Source organism: Varanus komodoensis, unplaced genomic scaffold, assembly GCF_004798865.1.
Source record: "Varanus komodoensis strain SLA01 unplaced genomic scaffold, ASM479886v1 scaffold8, whole genome shotgun sequence".
Taxonomy (NCBI): domain Eukaryota; kingdom Metazoa; phylum Chordata; class Lepidosauria; order Squamata; family Varanidae; genus Varanus; species Varanus komodoensis.
In genome coordinates, this window is record NW_025336481.1 from 3,044,711 (window position 1) to 3,068,911 (window position 24,201).

Consider the following 24,201-nt stretch of genomic DNA (forward strand, 5'->3'; position numbering starts at 1 on the left):
TCCACTTGCTGCTGAATCCCAGAGCCGTGAGCAAAACCCTGCTCTCCAGGAGGGAGTAGTTGCTTCTCAGCATTATCCTTTCTTGGCTGCATGCACCTGTGTGCCAGTCCATGCAGGTATAAATCAGTTGTAAAGCGCTGAGTAAAACCAAGAGCAGGTCTCTCGCAGCAATGCCAAGTGATATTTGATAAAGTCAGAACATTTACCACTGTGCTGCTCCTGTTTTGGACCTTCTCAGATAGTTTGGAAGCAGAAGTATGGCTGCAGCAGAGATCAAATGCTGCTGCTCAGTGATGGCTTAAAGACATTGAGTCATAGAACGGTAGAGTTGGAAGAGGCCAAGAAGGCCATCAAGTCCAAGCCCCTGCTGTTGCAGGACACCACGTTGCACCATCCCACTCGGAGGGCTGTCCAGTTTCTTTCTGAATGCCTCTAGTGTGGGAGAGCCCACCACCTCTCTGGGCAGCTGGTTCCACTGTCGCATTTCTCTGACCGTGAGGAAGCTTTTCCTGATGTCCAGCCTGAATCTGGGTTGTCGCAACTTGAATGGATTATTCTGTATCCTACACTCTAATATCATGGATGGAGTCACTAAAATTTGACCCTGTTAATGTTGGTACTGGTACTTGCTTTTCAAAAATGACTAGGAGAACCTAGGACTCATCAGACATTTGATGCTGTGCAACTTCCATGTCTGGAAGGAAATAAGCTACAAGCCTATGGTGAGACATGATAACCAGTTGGAAAGAATGAAGTGCCAGAAGCAGCTGGACCATTGGATGATAAAGGAGCACTAAAGGAGCATAAGGAGATTGCAGAGGAGCTGAATGGTTTTGGTTTTTTTTTTTTTTTTTACTTCTGTCTTCATGACAGAACACCTATTTGTTCCTGAACTGGAGCCTGAGGAATTAAGGCAGATAGTACTGACAAAAGATGAATTTCTCAGCCTTACTAACCAAAAGTTAAATCTCCAGCCCAGATGGTATCCATCCTAGAGTTCTCAAAGAGCTCAAATATGAAATTGCTGATCTTTAAAAAAACAATTTCCCCAACATCAGCCTCTGCATGGGAGGATTGGAGAATGACCAGTGTAACATCAAGCATTAAAAAGGGATCCAAGGGGGATACAGGAAATTACAGGCTGGTTGACTTAATGTCCATTCTGGGTAAATTGGTTGAAAGCCTTATTAAAGGGAGAATCGGTGGACAGGTTGAAGGACAAGCTCTGCTGAAAAAAATCAACCTGGTTTCTACAAAAGAAAGTCTTGCCTCTCTTACCTAATGGAATTCTTTGAAAGTGTCAATAAGCACATAAGGCAGTCCTATGGATGTTAGTTGGACTTTGGCAAAGTCCCTCACCAAAGGCTTCTGAGCAAACTCAGCTGCCATGGATCAAAGGTTTGGCTCCTCTTAAGGATCAGTCGCTGGCTCAAAAACAGAAAACAGAGTGAGAATAAATGGTAGTCCTTCCGTTATTGACAGTGGGGTCCCATGGTGTTTATATTGGGACCAGTGCTTTTCCACGTATTCATAAATCATCTGGAATTGGGAGCAGGCAATGAAACAGCCAGATTTGCTGGTGGCACTGAACTATTTAGCATGGTTAAAACCCAAAGGGATTGTGAGGCGCTCCAAAGGAATCTCTGCAGGGTGGGAGAAAGTGCATCAAAATGGTAAATGTAGTTCAGTGTAAGCAGATGCAAGGTAATGCCAACAGCTGTTTGTCTAGTGGGCAGTAAAACAGATTGGAAGACTGTTGCGTGACGAGCATGGTTCCCCACCACCATCCTTTGGGAGGGGCTTTAGAAAGATCCTCCCTTCCCTTTACCACCCTCTCCCTCTCAAGGTTTATTTTCTTGGGTCTTGCCTTGGTCTGTGTTGACAGAAATGCTGCGTCCCTCAAATCTGAAGCCTACTAGCTTTTCTCCCCTCCAGCTTTTCTCTCTCATTGCTGCACTTGCATGTTTAAGGAGTTATTCTTTGCGTTCTCTTTTATGAAACGAGAGATGAAGAACGCGTGTAAACATAGCAGACCATCTGCCTTTAAGATCTGATGGGCCAGATTGGCCCATTAAGAAGCTGACAAGAAACCCTTGAGAGTCGTAATTAATGACTGTGGAAAGCACGCTAGTCTTCTTGTGGCCATCCTGAAATTCTTTCTCCTTTCTCTTTATACAGAGTTTGCCCCTATTACCTTTCCCGGAATCTGAAGCAACAGGCAGACATCATTTTTATGCCTTATAACTATTTACTGGACTCAAAGGTATGCTGTGCATTTTAAAGAAAATATATCTGTTTCACCAAATATTTTTAAAGGATGTTACTGCATATGCCTATAGAAGATGAAATTTATTAATGCATTACAGAATATGTTATTAATGTAAATGCTCATCATATGAGGCAAAAAGAAGACATACATGCAATTTTGTGAGCTGGGGCAGTAATTTCTACACTAACCTTTTTTGTCTGGGGATGGGAAATGTTTTTTGTATTCTAATGCATTATGTGTTGCCTTCATTTGTATTCCTGTAGAAAGCCGGATTTTTAAAGAGCATTCACCTGCTAGGCTGGCAAAATTGTCTTTTCTCAGCTGATATGGAAGACTGCATGCAGCATTTCTCACTTTTTTCATCCTTCAAAATAGACTGCATATTCTTTTGTTCCTTGTGCTTTCCCTTCGGACTACACAGACAAGAGCTTTGGCAGCTGCAGTTTCTTCCATCTTGGAAGCTCTGCTTGTTAAAATTCTGTATAACTTGCTATACAACGAGTGGGCATAGGACCACTTTGCTGCACCAGATATAGCAAAGATAGTTGAGTTGCTCGTGGAATGGGGAAATCAGAGCTTCAGAAGTGTAGGGTTGGCAGCCTTCTGAATGAGAGGGAGGCCTGTCCTTTTGGCCTGGGCTGAGAGCCTGCAGAGGGGTATCCTGCATGTGAATGGCATCCCTCTAAATGGGGGCCAGGTGGGGGGTCAATAGTTGCGAGTGGGGTGTCCCTGCCAGGCTGCCTCTCACTTTTTGTTCTTAACAGAGTCGAAGAGCACACAACCTGGACTTGAAGGAGACTGTGGTCATACTTGATGAAGCTCACAACGTGGTAAGTAAACTTGGGTGGCGAGCCTTTGGCCATCTGCCACACAGGAGCTCCAGTATTGGGTGAATATTTGTTCTTCCAAGAAGATTTGAGTAAGCAAATGATAGTCTTTAGACAGAGTCACTGAGTTAAATAGTGGAAGTATTGCTTCTCTTTCACAGAGTATCTAGCTATGCAAGCAAGGGAGGGAGGGAGACCTAAGGAGGATACTGTGGTGGGGAAGGTGGCCCTTTCCACAGATAAAGTTGCTTTTATTTCTTATTTGCTGTGTGTACTTTGCACTGCTGTTCCTGTCAGTGTTGACATGTCCGGGATGCATATCCATGAAGGAGCTTGCTTGACGTTAAAGGTGGCTTTGCCTTTTCAGCACTGCAGCGTATTGGTCTTCCTGTGGGTACTTTCTTACTGCAGAGGGAAGTCAGGTATCGCACAGATGCCGGTGCACCATCTATCCCATCTCTCCAGGTCAACCGTGACATGCTGCATTTTTCAGATCTTGCTACTGGCCATGGAAGGGAATGCAGAAATTCAGCTATAAGGGGAGAGATGGCAGGGGGCAGCCGGGCAGCCTTTTTGTGTAGGAACTTTGAAGCGCCATCTGGGTTTTTTTCCAGTGAACTTGGCTTGCTTCCAAGTTGGTTGCTGTAGCTGCCATATTTTTATTTATTTATTTATTAAAACATTTCTATGCCGCCCCATTCGCAGAAGCCTCGGGGCGGCTCACAACATAAAATTAAAATACAAGAAATAACAATATAAATTGTTATATAAATAAATAATATTACAAGATCTGCTTTATGACTGGCTGAAAATCCTTTGTGATAGGAGAAAAAGAAGTGGGAAGCTCTTGAAATGTGTATGCTCTGATCTATAGAATGGCCCTTTGCATGGGCCATGTGCAAGCACAGGAGTTACAGTAGCATACAGGAGAGCCCCTGCTGGTGCAGAGTGCTGCGCCTCGCTCCCTTGAGGCATAAGGGCTTCACCACCAGTGAGACAATATCCCTGATTGCCTTCTGCGTATGGTTCTTGAGAGTGATCCGTAGCAAAGTGGCCTTGGGCCCATGGGGAACTTCCAAGCACACACTGAAATTGAAAGCTCCTGTTTCTGCCCCATGTTGAAGGAGTGAGGTGTCCAGGGTGAAATTAGGGTCCTACCTTGAGCAATAGATGAAGGTTGGTGAAAATCTCCCAGCTGAAATGCCAGCATCTGTCTTTAGTAATCAGAATGGAAAATGTAGGTTCACATGACGCAGCATCCTACTCTTTGAATAAGCTGCACAGGATGGGGTTGTTCATGAACCTACCTTCCCACAGCATACTGGACAGATGACTGGGCTCACCATGGGTTGTCTTCCTCCTTTCCCTTCACTCCTCCCATGGGTGTCTTATGGAGCTGTATGGCAGGACCTGTCTCCTCTCCTCTCCCCTTGCCGACTGCAGGCAACTTCTTGCTTGCTGTAGCTTTTGTCTCCTCTTCCTCACCCGCCCCCCACCTTTTTTGGAGGGATGAGGACGCTTTTTGTTGTCGCTGAGTTGACAGTCTCTTCAGTGTGCCCTGAATCCTTCCCACCCTTTCCCAAGGCTCCAGATGCTTCGTAAGTGGAAAAGCATGAGCCCTTTTATGAGTGCACAGAGTTTTGAGGCCTAGCAGTCAAACTCGGGCTTAAAATGGGGTTCTGACAGGGCTAATCAAGGGTTTTGATAGGGAAATGTCTCTGTCAGATGACAGGAACAACAACAATGATCAGCCGTGGCAAAGGCCCTGTTTTAAAGGGAAGCTTGAGCTTTGAGAGAGAGAGCGAGCGCGAGCGCTTTTCCACCTTCCCGAGGTCTCAGGAAAAGATGGAGAAAATGAAAGTTCATAAGAAGAGTCAAATCCAAACAAAGAAAATGGAGGATCTCCCCAGGAAGGAGATGATCTACTGGCTGTCCCCTTTCTCAAGCAAAGGTCACCTTTTGGCAACTGCCAGGGGGAGGTCAAGTAAAAAATACCTGTCTGGGCACTGCCCGTGGTCAAGGCGGCTGCCTCCTAGGGCATTAACTAGGCGAGGCTTCTCGTTTTGGCCCCACACAAGGACACATCTCCACACACTCACGAGGCCAGCTTAGGAAGCCGTCTCCCTGGAAAGCAGCACTCTGGCAAGCGCAGCAGGGCCTGCAGCCAGCAAGGGGAGCGCCGGGCTGGCGATGGCTGTTTGCTGTGTGCTTGAGCATCAGTGGGTTGGTTGCTGGTGCCCTGGGTAAGCTGGCGAGGGCGCTGAGGAGAATTCGCGGCTCACGCACTGCCTCATGCACCCACAGTGGGCTGGGGCACCCAGGCCTGGTCAGCATGACACCCCCAAGGAGGGTTGCCAAGGTGGCCTGTTGCTCCCAGGCACAGTATGGGATGCAGTTCAGGTTTGCAGCAGGACGGCCCATCATGGCTTGTCCCCTTCAGGGTTGTCAGTGGGTTGTCATGTCACGCAAACACAGTCAGTAGCTTGGAGAGGTCCTACAATGGCAGGATTCCTGTTGTGAAAAGGGGCTACTTGCTCAATTTGTTCATCGAACTGCCCCGTTTTCCAGCGCAGGATCTGTCCAGCCACACAGGTACAAAGAGCGTGTACAGTGGGTGTTGTTAATATTCTAAAATCTCAGTATCACATTTCACCTTCACCTTCATCTTCAGGAGAGGCTGTGTGAGGACCTGGCATCGTTTGACTTGACTCCCTATGACATTGCTTCATCTATAGATGCCATTAACATGGTGTTGGAAGAACAAGCCCAACAAGTTCAGCGGAATGAAATCAACCCTGAATTCAGTATGGATCCCAGCAACTCAGGTGAAGTCTTAATCCAGCAGCAATGTCTAGAATGCACTGAGGGTTTCGGGAAATTATGCAGCCACCGTGCTTACTAGGCCATCCATAAATCAGGAGTACTGGGCCGAATCCTTCTGACACATCCCCTGTGCACCTGGTGTGGAGGGAAAGGAGCTTGTATAATAAAGTGGAACGGTGGGTGTGCAGTTTGCGTTAATGCCAGTGAAGCTTCTGCTGCGGAATTTCTCAGCATAGTCCGGTAAAACTAAGGAAAAGCCAACATATGTGATGGCACCCAAAAGCAGCTTCTTCATTGCACACCTAATGCTGGTTTTTGTGATTTGGATTTTTGAATTTTAGGTTGGAAATGTTAAAGAAGGAATTAAGAGGAGATATTGGAAGGAAAAGAAGAGCAGAATGGTTATTATTTTTTCCTTTCTGTCCTGTTTTCTCCCTCAAGCACACACACCTCCAAATACACCTGTACATCAAAAAGGGAGAGACCGCGCCTGAGCAAGGTGGATTTTTCCTCTGCTGCTTCCAATCCCATCGCCCCACTCTTGAAAGCTGGGGAGCTAGAGGCTTGCCCATTTTCCCTGCTGCTTCCTTTCAGGGAGGGACCAGGGACTGCTTCCCAGCTGTCCAGTAAAAACAGGGAAGTCTATATGAGCTGTATGCCACCCAAAGGGCTGCACCAGAAATTATTCCTGGAGCACGGAACAAATTTGAGCATATGAACATTCGGGCAGAGGGAGCTTCCTGTCGATTGTGCAGACCTTCCTGGTTGCTGCAGAGGCAATAGAGAAAGGAAGAGATCAGCTGTGAACAAGGCAGGGAATCCCTTTGCTTGCACGATTGGGTCCCGGAGGTGCTGTGCCATATGTATTTATTTCTTTACATTATTAGCATTTTAATCCACCCAGGCAGACTGCAAAAGCTGTGAGTTGCTGGGAAGGAAAGGACAAGCGTCTGAAGGAAGTGGAATTCTTCTCTTGTTCACACCCTGTCATGTCAGATGAACCGTCCAGGATCCTGTTTCCTACAGTGGCCAACTATATGCCTTGGGAAGCCCATGTGCAGGGCCTGAAAACAGCCTTCCCTTGGTGTTGTTTCCCAGGAGCTGGTCAGTAGCCAGGATGGTTATGCAGAAACTCCATCGCCATCATGGCTATTGACCATAGATAGAGCAGTCTTCCCACTTAATATTATCTAAGGTAGCCTTCCCCATCCTGGTGACCTTCAGAGGCATGTGCACCACAACTCCCAGAATTCCCATCCAGCAAGGCCATTGACTGGAAATTCTGGGTGTTGCAGTCCAAAAATGTCCGGAAGGCACAAGGTTGGGGAAGTCTAGTCCAAGCATTCAGGCAAGGGCCTTGCCACATCCTGTGACAGCAAGTTCTGTACTTCGACTATGCATTGCAGGAAGAACAACCTCCTTTTGTCTGTCCAGAAATCTACAGCCCGTCAAAATAACTAGATGACAGTTTGACTAGAGAGAGGGAGAGAAACCTCTCCCTATGCGCTGTTTCTACTTCATGGATAATGATCCATGCGTATGAAATAATGCAAGGGCACTACTGTTTATTTTGTTTTAAAAATGGATTAATAAACATTTCAAGTGAAAATGATAACACAAGAAACCCATATTAAAATAACATTGAAGGCTTGTTGTGTCTGAGCTGCACACCCACCAGGTAGTGGTAGCCTGAGCCAGGCACAGAATGGCCACTGGCTTATTCTGTTCTACGGCTCTGTCTCAGCTGCTCCTCTGCTGTGGTCTGGGAATGACTTGCAACCATAGCTTAAATATTATTGCTTACCTCCAAGCTGAAGTCTGAGAATGAGCCAACAGCATTCCGGTGTTCAAGAGCTGTATAGTCCAGGTGGAGCTCTGCCGTCTGCTTCCCTTTCTTCAGATGAATGTGCAGATGAGCTGAGCAAGGTCACTGCCCCAAATCATTGCAGGTCACTCTGCCTCCTCCTCCGTCCCTCCCTGCCGTTAAGATCTGGGAAAAGCTCCAAGAAGTTTTTTGCAAACGTTGCACATGTATTGAACTTGGATATCCATCATCCCCTCTGTGCTGGGGGACGGGGTGGGCAAGGAGGCATTGATGGGACTTGCTGCAGACTAGAATGCATAAGGATTTAGTTTCTTTCTCCAACAGGACTAAACATGGAGCTTGAAGAAATAGCAAAGATAAAGCGTAAGTACCATTACTAAGTTCAGGTTTTTTCCATAGATGAAGTCTGCCCTTTTTAATAATGGTTTGGAAATTAGACACTCTCAATTTAGCCAAGTGAACTGTATAGCTGAAGACTTGTTCTTATGAATAGAAGCTCCAGATTTTGTGTTTCATCCACCGACTGACTTCTTGTTTGTCCTGCTTTGCTGCAGTAAACAAACTGTCAGCATATACAGAACCTGAAAACCAGAATGCCTTGAGTATCAGCCAAAGAACAAAACTGCACGGCAGCCTTGCAGAAGTGTATTCCTAAGCACTTCAACTGAGCAGAACATCCACAGGGATGAGAAATAATAGCTAATTTGCTGGCAATGTGTTGAATACCAAGAATGTTTCCTATTTATGCATCTTGAGCTGGAGAGCTACAGTGTATTTGCATATTTTAATTGCCTGTAAATAATATAATTTGCATATCATTGGTATAATCTTGGCAGATGGCAAACCATTGGTTGACTTGATTCTATTTAGCATGTAGCATTCTTATTAAAAACGCTGCCCACAAGACCAGAAAATTTGCACCATCCTAGGTCCTTCACATGGTACTTCATGAATTGGCCCCTGTATGGCATTTGGATTTCAGGTTACTTGCTTCCGAACAGCCCTTCCCCTTTTGAATGTTTTAATTAAGTTAATAGCCTCTCCAACTGTGAGAACTAGAAACTCATATCCTGCAGCCTTTTATGCTAAGGATTGGCGGGGGACTTTCCAAGGGGTCGACGAGCCTGTGAGCTGTGCAGAAACAGCAGCATGTTTTCCACTCCTCCACACTGCTGCTTTGCCCAGTTGAAGGCTTTGTTGAGGGATGTCACCTGTATTTTATTCCATTATTTTCAAAACGTACATGTTTTTCAACAAGGAGGACCCCAAGGTGGCCTGCTGTGTGAATACATCCAGGCAGCTTCCCCCCTCTGTCTCCAGGCTCGGCTTAGAACAAGCCCTGTTCCTGCTGAGAGGGCGTTCTGAGATGACCTGTGCTGCAGCGATTTCAAAACCAGTGACCCTCCACTGAAAGGCACACTATTTCCCCCTTCTCCTACTCCTTTGTTTTTCTTAAAGAGATTCTTCTTCAGCTGGAAAACACTATCGATGCCATAGAGCTACCAGCAGGCGGCAGTGGCCTCACTAAGGATGGAAGGTATGTTCCAGGAGTTGCAGGCATAAAGCCTCGTTGGATCGCTTTGCTGCTCTCCTTCTGCTGTGCTGTGTGCAGAATTCTTTGGTGCGCAGTTGTGTCCTTGAGAAACACAATTTAGTTGTGCCCATTGCAAAGAAGCTGCTGCTTCATGCAGCGAGGCAGACTTGGAAGGGCAGGACTGGAACGGCCTTGGCCCAGTGCCCCTGGCCGGGCTTGTATGACTGGGGGAGGAAAAGAAGCTGGGCGGTGGCTTCTTCCCACCCCGCAGGGTCCAGCTCTTTGCCACCCCATTTCCATCACTGAGTAGGTTGCCATGTTGCCTGAACCTGATGAACTGGGTGGCTTAAAAAATAGCCCTCACCCCATGGCTTGTTCTCAGGTCCCAGGGTGTTTTGGAAACCTTTTTTTTTTTGGTTTGGACAACACCGCAACCCACACGCAGCTCGAGTAATTATGGAAATGAGGTGCCCCATGAGCGACATGCGACACATCGTACAGGCCTGGCCAACATCTCGACCCAACCTTTTCCTGAAGGTGGTTGTGTGGGTGGGCGGGAGGAGAGCTGTCTCTGTGACCTTGTGTTCCTTGGAACAAGGGTGGGATTTCAGTGTAGTAAACGAATGAAGCTTCGCCTGCTTTATCACACTGTTTCTTGGGACCATGTCTACCATTCAGGGAAGGGTTGGATGCTGGAATCCAAAATTAAAACTAATCGCTTGGCTTTTACCAAACTACTGTACATAATATTTTCAAAACCAGAGCTGTTACTCTTTTGTAAGTTTCTAGTCCACATGTTTATGCAGACTTAAAGATCATCAGTCTTCAAGGCTTGGGAAGCAGCTTTGTTACTCGGCTGATTCTCTGTACATACAATATTATTATATTATTTAAATATGTTATATCACAATGCAATATTGCATAATTACTGCTCCCTGTTGCAAGAAACCCAAGGTGGCTCACATGAGGAGTGGAGGGGGCAGGGAACTTTCTATCGCTTCCACTTCCTTTTATTTTTGATGCTGAGGGCAAGTGTAGGCTGGATATCACTGGCCTGGGAGAGGTTGGAAAAGATAATGAGGTTATGTCATTGGAGCATTCATTCATTCATTCATTCATTCATTCATTCATTCATTCATTCATTCATTCCATGGATTTACCACCTCATAGCCCAGAGGGCTCTCTGAGCAGTTTGCAATAAAATACACCAAGACAAGCAGTACAGTCCTAAAATAAATAGTAAAACAAGTTCCCATAATAATTATCCTCGCCCTCACCAAAGGGCCTGGCACCCGAACCCTTATCAAACCAGCACCAAACGGGCAGTGCCCTTTGGCACCACTCGAGGGCACTGCCCTGTGCGCCACTCGCTGAAGGAAAATGGCTCTTGTGGGGGGGAAGCCAGGCGTTGTCTGTCCCCCACAAGGAAGGGGAGACAGCTTCCAGGACATTTCGCTAAGTTGTAATATTTTCTTAATCGTATGTGTCTCCTTGAATTTACAGCTACATATTTGAGCTGTTTGCAAGTGCCCAGATCACATTCCAAACCCAGAGGTGTCTCCTTGAGTCATTGGAACAAATAACGCAGTATTTAGCGGCAGTCCGTAAGTATATGCATTACGGACTATAAGAAAATGGGGGCAGGAAGTGTTTCCGGAGAGAGAATGGTATTTTGCGAGACAGTTTGTTATATTTCTATACTAGCCTATAGGTAGTAAATGTACTCCCTATACATGTACTCTGGGTAGATCACAATTAAAATTGATTTGCAAAATGCAATAAAATAAAATAAGAAAGTGTAAAGCTACAGTATAACATAAATAGTTTAGTTCAGAATTATGAGAAATCACATTATTATAGTGTGCTGTCTGTAATGGCCAGGGATTCTTTATTTGTAGCATATTCATCTCACTCTTTGGCCAAAGAAGGCTCCCTGAGACTAATAATAAAATTAATAGTAATGCAGAGATTAACAATAAGATATCCCCTACCCTATAAAAGGCATGCCACAAATAGAAAAGGGATTGGGAAGGAGGAAGAAAGAAGCACCTGTCCTTAGTTTCAATATTCTCAAAGGCTTTCTTTCTAGCAAGAAAGGTCGGTAACCTCCCCCTCCCCTTACTGTTCCCCCTTTGGCTGATACACGGGCTCGGTTGACTTTCCCACTGCTGTGGTGCTTCTCCAAGGAAGAAAGGGAGGGTGGCTCCCAGTGCTCCTTGGTTCTCCAGGCAGAGGCTACAATCCCAGAGAACCGTCGATCAGAGCTGCTGGCAAGGAGGGGCGAAATGAGCTTCACCCCTGGCTGATGTGCAGGGCCAGGCCGGGCTCCATCCTGCTGTGCTGTTCTTCCCGGGAGGCCTTTTGTTCTGGAAAGCAGGAGTGGGGAACCAGCTTTAGGTGGGAGGGGCAGAGTTCCTGCATGGGGCCTTCCTCTGGCAAGTGACCTCAGTGGGTGAGGCCGTCTCATTGAGGGCATCGTCCTGCCTGTTTGTATTTCTGCATGCTGAGAAAAGCAGAGAGTCCCTCGCCTTTCTTAATGTGGAGAAAGTAGCTGTGCGGCGCTGCAAAGGAGTGGAGGCCGTCCAAGTCTGCAGCCTGATGGAGCACACATCATCCACTTGGGGGCAGTGTGCATTGTGTCCTCTTAGCAGCAGGGTCACTGTCTGGTCCCTCTTTATTGGTATTTTGCACTTTCTGTGGCATCATATTTTGTGATGGTCTTGATGCCACAGGCAAATTCAAACTGTTGATACTCCGAGAGGATGACAGAATACATAGCATTAAATGTGGCATGCCTTGTGTATGCCCATGCTGTAGAGATGGGCTCAGGCCAGGTTTTGACACTGAAATGGCTGCATTGTCCTGTACAGTGACCTACGCCAGGAGAGCAACACGGGCAGTGCAGCCCTGTTGATACTCCTGGAGCCGTCGGTGACTTTTGATCCTGTTAACCGTGGTGTCCCTTTGGGGTGTCGATCCAAGTTGGACATGAGGACACCGCATTGCAATTATTCCACTCCTTGTAGGTCAGCTCCAGAAGGCGATGCATGGGGGAGGCTTATGTGAATGGGGCAGCATACAAGAATCCCAAACAAACAAATTATTTATATTTATATTATATATTGATTGCTTGGCCCTGTGCCTTCTCCTCAGGGGTTGGTCTGGGCTCCCATGCTGTTCAACATCTAAATGAAAGCGCGAAGTGGGATCACCCAGCATTTTGAAGTGTGTTGCCATCCATTTGCTGATGACATGCAGCCCTGTTCCTCCTTTTCCTCTTCAGCAAGTGAGGCTCTGGATGTGCAAAACCAAGGCCTGGCTGCAAAACTGAACTGGATGAGGGCTAACAAACTAAAACTCAGTCCCGTCAAGAATGAGCTACTGTTGGTGGGTGGCTCCTCTGACCCGATGAAGGGCATGCAACCTGCTCTGGATGGTGTTGCAATCCCCCTAAAGGAGCAGGCTCGTGGCTTGGGGTGCTTCTTGATTTGTCATCGTCTTTTGCGGCTCAGGAGGCCTCAGCAGCACAAAGCGCCTTCTGCCAGCGTTGGCTGGTGGCCCAGCTGTGCCCCTGGCTGGACAAGGATAGCCTGGCTTCAGTAATCTGATCATCTCTAAACTGGGTTACTGTGATGTACTGTACATGAAGCTGCTCTTGAAGGCAGCTCAGAAGCTGCAGCTTCTGCAAAATGTGGCAGCCGGACTACGAACTGGGAACAGATGATCCAAACATGTAATCCCAATCCTGTCCTGTTTGCACTGGCTGTCTGTATGTTTCCAAGCCCAGTTGTGATGCCCGACCTGGATTGGGACCACATTAGCTGACAGAGTGCCTCTTCCAGCCACAATATACCTAGATGCTATGTTGAGCATCTAAGGCTTTCTTCTGAATGCCATTTCTGAGGGAGGCTCGGCTGGTGGCAGCAAGTGGGAGAGCCTTTTCCGTAGTAGCACCCAAATTCTGGAAAATTTCCTCACCGCGGCTCACCAGGCAGCAGCTGTAGGTATCAGGTTATTAACGCTCCTTTGCTGACGCATTTACCAACTCCAGACTGTTGCCAACTTGGGGACTGTTGCCAGCTGTTTTGTAGCAGGCCTAGCAGCCTGAACTGGTTTTTGCTATTTACTTGTAAAAATGTAATTTTCCAATTTATCATCGTTTCATTCTATATTGTATTTATTCACCACCCAGAAAGCATTGACTATTGGACTGTATAGAAATTAGATAAATATTTGTAAAACTTTCGTAATGCTCTTCTCCATCCTCTTCCAGGTAGTGGGATTTTCGTCAACACGGCTGGATTGCATAAATTGGTAGACATAATCCAGGTAATGGATTATTGCTTCCTTGTTTGTAGTTTCAAAATACTTTAAGGGTGTTACTGGAAAGGAATTAAGAAATCCATGTCAATATGTCAAGTCATGAGCTTCTGCAAAATCATGATGCAGTTTATGTAAATACAGGACAAGTTGGCGGAAAATAGGTGGTCAGAAGCAGATACTTCCACACCCCATGTTCACTCTGCCCAGGTATGAAGTTGTGATAGGCTAGATCAAGCTGTACAAAGGATTGGTGGTTGTGTGTGTGTGTGTGTGAGGAAGAATTTCTTCCTTATGTGACAACAGTGAAGACTGTTTTTACTGACCCTCGTGTGTTCTCTGCCTTTGATCAGAGGTTTTAAAGCTCATTGTATTGTGTCCAGTAAGGTGACAATTCCAACAATGTGGCTTGCATTTTTCAGGTTAGAAACTATATTGTCTGTATTTGTGGTACAGTGGAACGCACAAATACTGTGTGGGGGATGGGGACAAAGCTGGACTGGTAGAAGCTAAACTTCTGTACACAAAGAACTAAACCCTAACAAAAGTCACCTTGAGAATTCTATTGTTTAGATTGAGATGCTTCTATACCTACTTCATTGGGATGCAGGTGGTGCAGTGGTTTAAACCGCTGTGCTGCTGGGCTGGTTGACCGAAAGGTTGCCGGTTCGAATCTGCACAATGGGGTGAGCTCCCGCTGCTCCGTCCCAGCTCCTGCCAACCTTGCAGTTCGAAAGCATGCAAATGCAAGTAGATAGAAAGGTGCCGCTTCGGTGGGCAGGTAACAGCGTTCCGTGCACCTCGGTGTTTAGCCATGCCGGCCCCATGACCACGGAGACTGTCTGCGGACAAACGCTGGCTCCCTCGGCTAGGAAAAGGAGATGAGCACCGCCCCCTAGAGTCAGGCATGACTGGACTTAATGTCAAGGGGAAGCCTTTACCTTTTTATACCTACTTTGAGGGCTGAAAGTACTTTGATGGGGGGAGATACACACACACAATATTTTGACAAGTTAAAATTAGAATTTTGCCCAGATAGAATGTCATCCCTAGTGTGGGTCTAACTGATGAAGAAGCCGACTGCCTACTCCCCTGTGCGATTAGGGCCTATTCATGGAAAGCAGATTTCAGACATCACAACTGCCTAGAGCATCACCATGGAAAGGTGATGACTAGAGCCGAGATTTCCAATGCCTCATGTAGGCATCTGTCAGTATTCCTGACCATTGACCTTGCTGGCATGGGCTTGTGGGAGTTGTAGTCCAGAACACCTGGAAGATACCTGGGAGCCAGTGGCATGATGGTGAGAGTTTGAGACTGGAGACCTGACTTAACCCTGGCCACAAAGTTCACTGGGTGAGTTTGGGCCAGACATTCACTCTCACCTTAAGCTATGTTGTACTGTTGTTGATGTAAGGAGGAGAACTACGTAAGCTGCATTGGGTTCCTTACAAGAGGGGAAAAAACAGAGTAGAAAAAGTAATAAGCTGGGAAGAGCTGCAGTGGATGCATTTGTAATAGTGTACATTTGTCTGTTGAGTATAATGTGACTGAGGTAGATGCAAATCAGTATATTGAATATATAACTCCAGGTTAAACATGAGGCTAAGTATCATCCATTCCAGTGCATAATAGATTTTGTTCCACTTGTAATCAATCTGTCATCCCTGCCCACATGCAATATTAATCAATTAATCAAGTATACTTTCTGCCAAAACGTTTATCACATCCCAAATTCTTGATGGCAGATCCGATGTCCCCCAGTCATAGCTAACAAGCATTCTCACAGCCAGATGAGTAATTATCTCTTATTTCTGGCAATGCAATAGATTTTAAAAGCAAAATAATACCACTCAGAATGCTGGTGGTGAATCAGACTCTGCAATCTGTATGGTAAAGAATTAACTTCCAGCATATTGTCCTCTTAGGACAGATGTGACTGTATGTTTCAGTGCACCTTCGGCCAAATTTTCTGAATGCCACTAAAGTCATTGTCTGCCCACAGTAATATATTTGTATATAGGTCTTTGTTCTTGCTCTCTTGATCATAATTTGCAGACAGGAGACGAGCCCAGAATTAACTCCTTCCTAAACTTACTCCAAATACAATATAACATGTTAGTACAAGGGTTAACTGATAATAGGCTTCATTTCACTCAGTGTTGCCATAATCTGTGTTAACTCAATTAATATTTTTATTTCGACTCCAATTAGTGACAGCTAGCCCTGGAAGTTATTAATTACATTCTTGTACTTCCTGTAGCCAGAGCTCTCGGGGCGGGTCTCAACATTAAGTCATCCATCTAGATTTCAACTAGGCCTGACCTTGCTTAGCTTCCAAGATTAGGCAGGACCGGGTACTTCAGGCTATCCAGAAGTTTGTAATCTAAATATATTGGAGAAGCCTGCTTTCACAGGTAGTAAAACACCTTTTGGGGAAGGTGTTTTACATGTAAAGAAATGATTTTACATGTAAAGAAATACATATCCCCCCACCTCCCACTTTATCTAGTAGGTCTTCCTTGTTGGTTGGAATCAAGTCAAGGATAGCTGATCCTTCAGTTCATTCTTCCACCTTCTGTAGAACAAAATTTTCACCAACGCAGGCAAAGAATTTCGTGGCAGGGTCATCTTGCAGAGTTTGTCTCCCATTACTACTACGTTATGCCTCCTTGAAACATTGGCAGTTTGTTTCATCTCCTCTGTGACTGGGTGGTTGGTAGTAAACCTGGAGCACCATCTTCCTGTTGTACTTGGTCCCATTTGCTTAATTCAGATACTCTTGGTGGAGCTCATCCTTCTGTATTTCTGTGCAGAGATGCATCTCTTTAACATTTAGCATGTGTCTCTGCCACCTTTTCCGCCCCGTGTGTTCTTCTTGGACAAGGTATATCTTTCATTTGCTGAACTCCAGTCATGGGAGTCGTCCCCCCACGTCTCAGTTATGCCTATCAAGTTATGTTTGCTCTCTTGCATTAAGAGTCAAGTTTGTACTGTTCGCTTCCCATACTGAGCATTCATATATTGATGTCAAAGACCACCTGCTTCTAGTTTTCATTGTACATTTCGGGAAGACTATTTTGGGCGGTATTAGAGCTGCTCTTTTCATTGATGTGCATCATCCTTTGCCTGTTGCTTCCCACAAACTTACTTCTCACTGTCTGTAGGACTCAGTTTAAACTCCTGTTGATCCATGCTGTTGCCAAACGAACTCTCCCCAGTTGAGATAAGATGCAGCGCATCCCTTGCCAGCAGTGTTTCCAGGAACTTTTGCCCTGATGCTGGAGTCCAAATTTCTTGCATCAGCACCACCTTCATAGCCAGACATTTAACAAAAAGTATTTTTCTTTTCCTTTCTACTTATCTTCAAAGTACTTCGTATAAAACTGCTAAAGAGAGTGTATTGGCAGTAACTCTTGAACAGTTCTCCAACTGCAAGAAAACTGTAGCAACTGTTGTAAAGTTGGCAATGATACTGAAGTTAATTGCTATGCAAGAAGAAGATTTGTGATTTTTTTCTTTTTGCTTTGAGGGCTTATTTTTTAGCCACCACCAGGAGGAGCTGTCCTTCTCAGCCACAGTTTATGGCATTTGCAGGAGAGCAAAATGTAGGTTACAGGGCAGGACTCAATTAGCAGTAGAATCCAAGGCTGCTTGTAACATTCTGAACTTTGAGGATTGCACATCACTTGTGGAAGGGCAGAAGGACTGCAGGGAGGCAAGGAAGTACAGTGGTACCTCAGCTCACGGACACCTTGGTTCACGAACAAATCGGGTCATGAACAAAAATTTCTGAAAAATTTTGACTTGGGTTGCAAACACTGCTTTGGGTGGCGACCAAGATCGCAGCCATCTCCCCCCTACACCCCGAGTGGGGAGATGGCCACGATTACAGTTCCGTTCGTGCAGGGAAAGCGTGTGGGATCAGAGGCGTGCTCCTGCAGGAAAGACAGGCGGAATCTCGGCAGCGCCTTCCCTGCATGAAAGCAACTGGAATCATGGCCATCTCCCCACTCGGGGGGGGGAGGGGGGAGATGGCCTTAATTGCAGTTCCGTTCGTGATCAGAGGCGCGCTGCTGCAGGAAAGACAGGAGCAGCAAAGCAGAGCCGTGGGGGAGATGGCCGAGATTTCGCCTGTCTTTCCTGCATGAGTGGAACTGTGATCGCAGCCATCTCCCCACCTCCAGCGCACCGTTTGCGCCTGTGTCTCCCTCCCCCAGTGTGCCCACAATCACGCCCGTCTCCCCCCCACCCCCCAGCGTGCTGGGATGACGGGCACCTGCAGGGATGACAGGCATGTGCAGGGATGACAGGCGCGATCTTGGTCGTGCTGGGGGGGCGGGGAGATGACTGTGCTTGTGTTTGGGGTGGGGGGGGGAGATGGCCGCGATCTTTGTTGTTGTCACTTTGCTTCACATTTTCTTATTTAAAAAATGGTTACAGAACGGATTAACCTTATTTACATTGAACCTTATGGGGAAATTTAACTTGGCTCACGACCAATTTGGGTCACAACCAGAGTCCTGGAATGGATTGAGTTTGTGAGTCAAGGTACCGCTGTACCTGAGCTCCTCCCATCCGGCAAACTTCTTGTCCATCTAATATTTCTGCTGCAGAGAGTGAGATAGCCTGTGGTGCAGACAGGATATGAAATATACTTACAACGCCTGGCTCACCCCCTTCCCGGCCCCTTGGAATGGCCACTGAATTCCATCTAAGAGCATCCTTATGACCTTGGAGCTCCAGCCAGCACATTTTTTTCTGAGGGAAGGTACTTTGAATTCAGAGTCCCAACATGTTTCTTAGGTCTGGACTGGGACTGGGACTCCTCCTGGGACTGCCTAAACACCGCCTGGTGGCCATAGTTGAGCCCCGAAACATTCTGACAATTTAAGCAAGAATCACTCCAAAAGGCACTAACGTTTTAGCTTTTAAAATTATTTTCATTACGGGTAACAATTGGAGATGGCCATTAAGATGTCTTTCTCACATACAAAGCTATATAGAATTAATCAGCTAGAACCCTTACAACTAGACAAGGAAGATTTCTGTTGTTCTGTTACAGCTAGGTTCAGCGATTCAAAACAATAACATATATCCAGTATAATCAAAATGTTTATATCTAATCAAAACCGTAAAATGAATAAAGAGGCACAAAACAGAGCCCACTCTTGTGTAGTTCTACCCCAAGGGCCAACCCCCTCCCATACATGCACCCTTAAAAGCTTGGCAAAACAAAAAGATTTCCAAGATGTCATTTGCTTTCTGACAAGGAATATGTCCCCCGGGCTTTGCAAAGTTGGAACGTCTACGCTCTGCATGTCACAACTAAAAAAGGCTCTGTCCTTCATTCAGCATTTGATGTGTCTTCATGTATGTTTTGCCTTTGTTCTTCTGCACAGATATATATATAAGCAATTTTTAATTATTTAAGATCAAAATTCAGGACAAGGTTTCACTAGATAGAATAGTAGTACTGATGCTCATAAGATCAATATTTTTATTAGGTATAAAGAGAATAACCAAGAATGCTGAAGGTTGATTCGGTAGCATTAAAATCTGTGATATGTTTGTCTCTGCTAATTGTACTAAATGCAATTATATTTGTCTGTTATGTATTAAAAGCCCCTAAATGGACATAAAATTGTAGAAGCAATTGGTTAAAAGTACTGTCTGTGTCCTGTTTCTGCTTGGTATGCTTTCAGCCTGTTTGTAGAATTGAAGATCATGAGATGGAAACAGGACCACTGCCAGTAGAACAAACCTTCTTTTCATACATCTTTTCTTTTGCTGTGGTGACGGCATTTGGAAATGTGATCAATTGCGTTGTGTTGCATGTCTTGCTGAAATCCCCACGACCTCACTGGTGCATTTCATTTTTTTCCCTTCCCATCTGTTTCCTAGACTGTTTTTAACTTTGATTCATCAGGAGGAACATCTAACTCCACACCATACTGCTCAGCATCTAAGCATTATAAGGTACATACTGTTGAGAGGTGGATTCCGTACCGTTGGGTTTCCCTGGCTCTAGAAGGTCAGGGGAAGGCTTGGGAAAACTTTATAGCAAGTTTTGAGAAATCTTAGCAGGAAATGGTTATTTAGGTTTTGGGAAGATGAGGGCAAGATGACCTCACCATTGTTTAATTCATTTATGATTAAAGCTTTCCATTTATGAAATGTAGAAAAACATTTTAAAAATTCATTCCTTGCTTGCATACACCCTGTTAATGACACTTTAACAACTCATGGTAGCTACTAATAGTTTCTGTAAGTCATCTGATGGCATTTGTGATGTGGCATAGATGCCTTGCTCTTTCACTTTATACTTATTGGTGTCACTTATGTGTTTAGGTCCACATCCACCCAGATGTAAATAATCAAAAAAGGAAGCAGAGAACAGACCTGTGGAATTCATCAGTTACGAAAAAACAAGGTGATGATATTGAGGTCGTTCAGTCCATGCAACCCTTTTGACCCAGTCTTCTTTAACTCATATTATTGGTCTTTGTAATGGTGGCTGCTGTGACCAGGAATCTGCAAGAATAGCGATCTAATGGCATTCAGCAAGGGCCGTTTCCAGGTAGCTTGAATGAGATCCTTGTTGGACCTCTAATTGTGATGAATACTTGCACTTCCAAAAATAATGCTGTGTTTGAAGGAGAGATGGGTGATAAATTAAATTTGAATTTACCAGATTTGCACTTCTTGTGACTAAACACAAAATGAAATGCAAATTGCTTCTAAGATCCCTGTATTTCTGAGGTTTGTGATGAAGGTCGCACAAAAATACTGGCAAAATGTTTTTATTCCATAGGGCAAATTAATATATTTGCAAATGTGTGTACATACCAAACATTTAATTTTTCAAAAAGTGTATAAATTGTCATACAGACTTCGCATTGGGAGGAATTAGGAACTGAGCAAAACTGAGCTTGGCAGATTAGCCCATTCCTAGTTGTAGGGTTTGATGCTATGTTGTTCCGTTTTTGACAGCAACTAGGGAGGCAGAGTTAGAGAAAAACATACCAAAGTAATGGCATGAAGATTTATTGATCAGATTGATCTGATCAACAGAGGAGGAGGTGCTGATCAGGCCTGTGCTGAAGAGGGTGACTCTGGACCCAGAGATGGCCACCAACTATAAGCCAGTGGCCAATATCCTGTTTCTGGGCAAGGTGCTCCAGCGGGTGGTGGCAGGAAAACTCCAGGCACTCTTGGAGGAAACTGACCATCTAGACCCATTTCAGTCTTCTAGACCCATTTCAGTCTGGCCTCAGACCCGGCTGTGGAACTGAAACTGCCTTGGTTACCCTGTATGATGACCTGTCCAGGGAGAGGAACAGCGGGAGTGTTCTTCTGGACCTCTCAGCGGCTTTCGATACCGTTGACCATGGTTTCCTTCTGGATAGGCTGGCCGGGTTGGGAGTTGGTGGCACTGCTTTGTGGTGGTTCCACTCCTACTTGTCTGGCCGATTCCAGAAGGTGGTGCTGTGGGATTATGGCTCTGCGCCATGGCAACTTTGGCGTGGAGTTCCGCAGAGTTCCATTTTATTCCCCATGCTTTTTAACATCTACATCAGGGATCCTCAAACTTTACAAACAGGGCCAGTTCACTGTCCCTCAGACTGTTGGGAGGCCAGACTATAGTTTGAAAAAAATATGACTTAATTCCTATGCCCACTGCACATTAAAATTAAAATAAATTTAAAAATTAATTAAAATTAAAAAAATTAAATAAGGTTTGCTCTGCTCCCTCAGGCTGCAACAGAAGCCCAACATGAGGTGGGGAAGAGCATGTCCATATTCAAGGGACAGAGCTACAACACAGCCAAGGCACTAAATAAAGTATTTTGCATAACACAGCTGATGTCTGCAACTGGCATTGACAAAGAATGATCAAAAATGCTAAGGATAAATACTGTTAATGCCACTCGTAGTATTTGATGCAAGTCAGCCCAGAACAATTCCCATAGTACACAATGGCTGTATTTGGATGCAGAGCTACTGACTGCCATATTTTAATGCAACCTTGCCAAAACTGGTACTGTCCAGATGAGTTGGACTACAACTTCCATTGGCCATGCTGGTTGGGCATGATGGAAATTACAGTCCTCGCCGCTGCCCCACTTCCAACAGAGTGGGAGGCCGGAGAGGTGAGTGTGGGGTGGCTCCCCCGGCCGGGAGAGGGCTGTGAGGAGGGAGGTAAAGGCTGCTTTTCGAGGCGAGGGATGGGGCCGCGGCTGGCCAGGCAGGGCACCTCCCGCCTCTCACCGCTTTTTGGGGAAGCATGGCAGCCACAGATGGCGGTGGCTTGCCCAGTGAAGGCTGTGGTGGAGGCGCAGGAGCCATGGCCCTTCTCCGCCTCAGCCTGCCCACCCCTGGGCTCGGCAAAGCGGCCGCAGCTTGGCCTGCAGCCCAGGGACATGGCTCACATACTTAAAAATAGATTTTAAAAGTTATATTTTTCTTACCTTTTTTAGTGTCTTTGTCTCTCTCTCTCTCTCTTCCGCCCTCCTCTCTTCTGTATTCCCAATCCATATTCCCGCTCTGTATTCAGAGCCAACATATGCATGCAATATGGGGGGAAGAGCTGGCGCATGCACAGTTGAAGGGAGCTGTTACAATTTGGCGTGTGCACTGGCTCTCTGCTAGTCTCCGAAACTTAAAGAGTTTCAGAGAAAGCATGCACTGGCTCAATGCTTTCGGACTCTCTCTGAATAATTCCAAAAGCTCTGAGGTGAGCTGGGTAAATGGCCATGGCAGGATGTATCCGGCCCGCGGACCATAGTTTGAGGACCCATGATTTACATGAAACTGCTGGGAGAGGTCATCTGGAGGTTTGGGCTGCAGAGTCATCAGTATGCTGATGACGCCCAGCTCTACCTCTCTTTTACATCTGGACCAGGTGAGGCAGTGGCTCTCCTTAACTGGTGTCTGGCCGAGGTAATGGATGAGGGCCATTAAACTGAGGGTCCATCCAGGCAAGATGGAGGTCCTGTTGGTGGGCGGTTCAGCCTTCCACGTAAGTGATTCCAGCTCTGTCCTGGATGGGGTTGCACTCCCCCTAAAGGACAGGGTTCACAGTTTGGGAGTGCTCCTTGACCCAGAGCTGTCCTTCAAATCTCAGGTGGCAGCAGTGCTGAGGAGCGCTTTCCTTCAGCTTCGGCTGATCCACCAACTGCGTCCTTACCTGGGTGAGCATTGCCTTGCAATGGTGACCCACGCTCTGGTAACTTCCTGGTTGGAAAAAAAAAAAAGCAGAGACATCATCCTGCCAACAAAAGTGCGTATAGTCAAGGCTATGGTTTTCCCAATTGCAATGTATGGCTGTGAAAGCTGGACCATAAGGAAGGCTGAGCGCAAAAGGATTGAGGCCCTTGAATTGTGGTGCTGGAGGAGACTCCTGCGAGTCCCTTGGACCGTGAGGCGATCAAACCAGTCAGTCCTGGAGGAGATCAACTCTGACTGCTCTTTAGAAGGCCAGATAGTGAAGATGAAACTCAAATACTTTGGCCACCTCATGAGAAGGAAGGACTTCCTGGAGAAGAGCCTAATGCTGGGAACAATAGATGGCAAAAGAAGGAGGGGACGGCAGAGGATGAGGGGGCTGGATGGAGTCACGGAAGCAGTCGGCGTGAGCTTAGGTGGACTCCGGGGGTTGGTGGAGGACAGGAAGGAATGTTGTCCATGGGGTCGCGATGGGTCGGACACGAGTTCACGACTGACAACACCAATGTGCTCTGCGTGAGGCTGTCCTTGACGATGGTCTGGATATGTCGATTGATTCAGAACAGAGCTGCCAGAGTGTTAACAGGGACCACCAGGTATTCACATATAGCGCTGGTCCTCTATCGGTTACGCTGGCTGCCAATTGAAGTCTGGGCCCAATTTAAGGTGCTGGTGATAAAACCCTAAACGGCTTGGGTCCTGGATACCTGAAGGAGCACCTTCTTCTTGCCCTCCCGCCCCTTTAGATGTGAGGCGGAGGTTCTGCTCCGGGAGCCCTCCTTGAAGGAGATTAGGAGGATGACTACCTGGAGGAGGGTCTTCTCTGCGGTGGCACCCCAACTATGGAATACGCTCCCATGAGAGGTTCGCCTGACATTATGCTGACATTATATTCTTTTCGGTGTCAGGCGAAAACCTTTTTATTTTCCCATCATCGTAATGTTTAATTGATTTTAACTGGGGTTTTAGTATTTCAGTTGTCAGATGCTGTGGTGTTTTGTTTTATTCTACTTGCTTTTATTGTAAGCCGTCCCGAGACCCTAATGGCGGACGGGGTAGAAAAGCTAGCAATAGATAAATGAATAAATAGCCAGCCAGCCATCGGTATTGGAAGGAAACAGCCCTGGCTAGTGTGCCTTGGGGCAAGGAGCCAGACAGTCGGGTGTTCAGGAAGGTGACAGAGACTATGACTGGCGAGAAAGGGTCATGTTCAGCCAGCGGTTGACCACAGCAAGTGGAGAGAAGAATAGCACCTTGGACATGAGCTGCTAGGCTGGGCTGAGCCAAGCTGTTCTTCTGGCAACTAAGTGCTTAAGAAGGCTGATCTGCTCAGGCGACTCAAAAGCTTTACCTCCCTCGGAATACAGACTGCAAA

The 24,201-nt window shown here is 46.2% G+C and overlaps 1 protein-coding gene across 7 annotated transcripts in view; it reads left to right on the top strand.

Annotated features, from left to right (window-relative positions):
• The window catches only part of RTEL1 (regulator of telomere elongation helicase 1), an 89,365-nt gene that overhangs the window by 16,596 nt on the left and 48,568 nt on the right, over positions 1-24,201 (top strand). For all 7 annotated transcript variants that reach the window (XM_044454828.1, XM_044454830.1, XM_044454829.1 and 4 more), the window contains 9 exons: positions 2,179-2,263; positions 3,034-3,099; positions 5,768-5,921; positions 8,069-8,107; positions 9,203-9,281; positions 10,782-10,882; positions 13,552-13,607; positions 19,503-19,577; positions 19,950-20,031. In XM_044454828.1, coding sequence (XP_044310763.1) covers positions 2,179-2,263; positions 3,034-3,099; positions 5,768-5,921; positions 8,069-8,107; positions 9,203-9,281; positions 10,782-10,882; positions 13,552-13,607; positions 19,503-19,577; positions 19,950-20,031 — 737 coding nt within the window. The remainder of the gene's footprint in view (positions 1-2,178; positions 2,264-3,033; positions 3,100-5,767; positions 5,922-8,068; positions 8,108-9,202; positions 9,282-10,781; positions 10,883-13,551; positions 13,608-19,502; positions 19,578-19,949; positions 20,032-24,201) is intronic.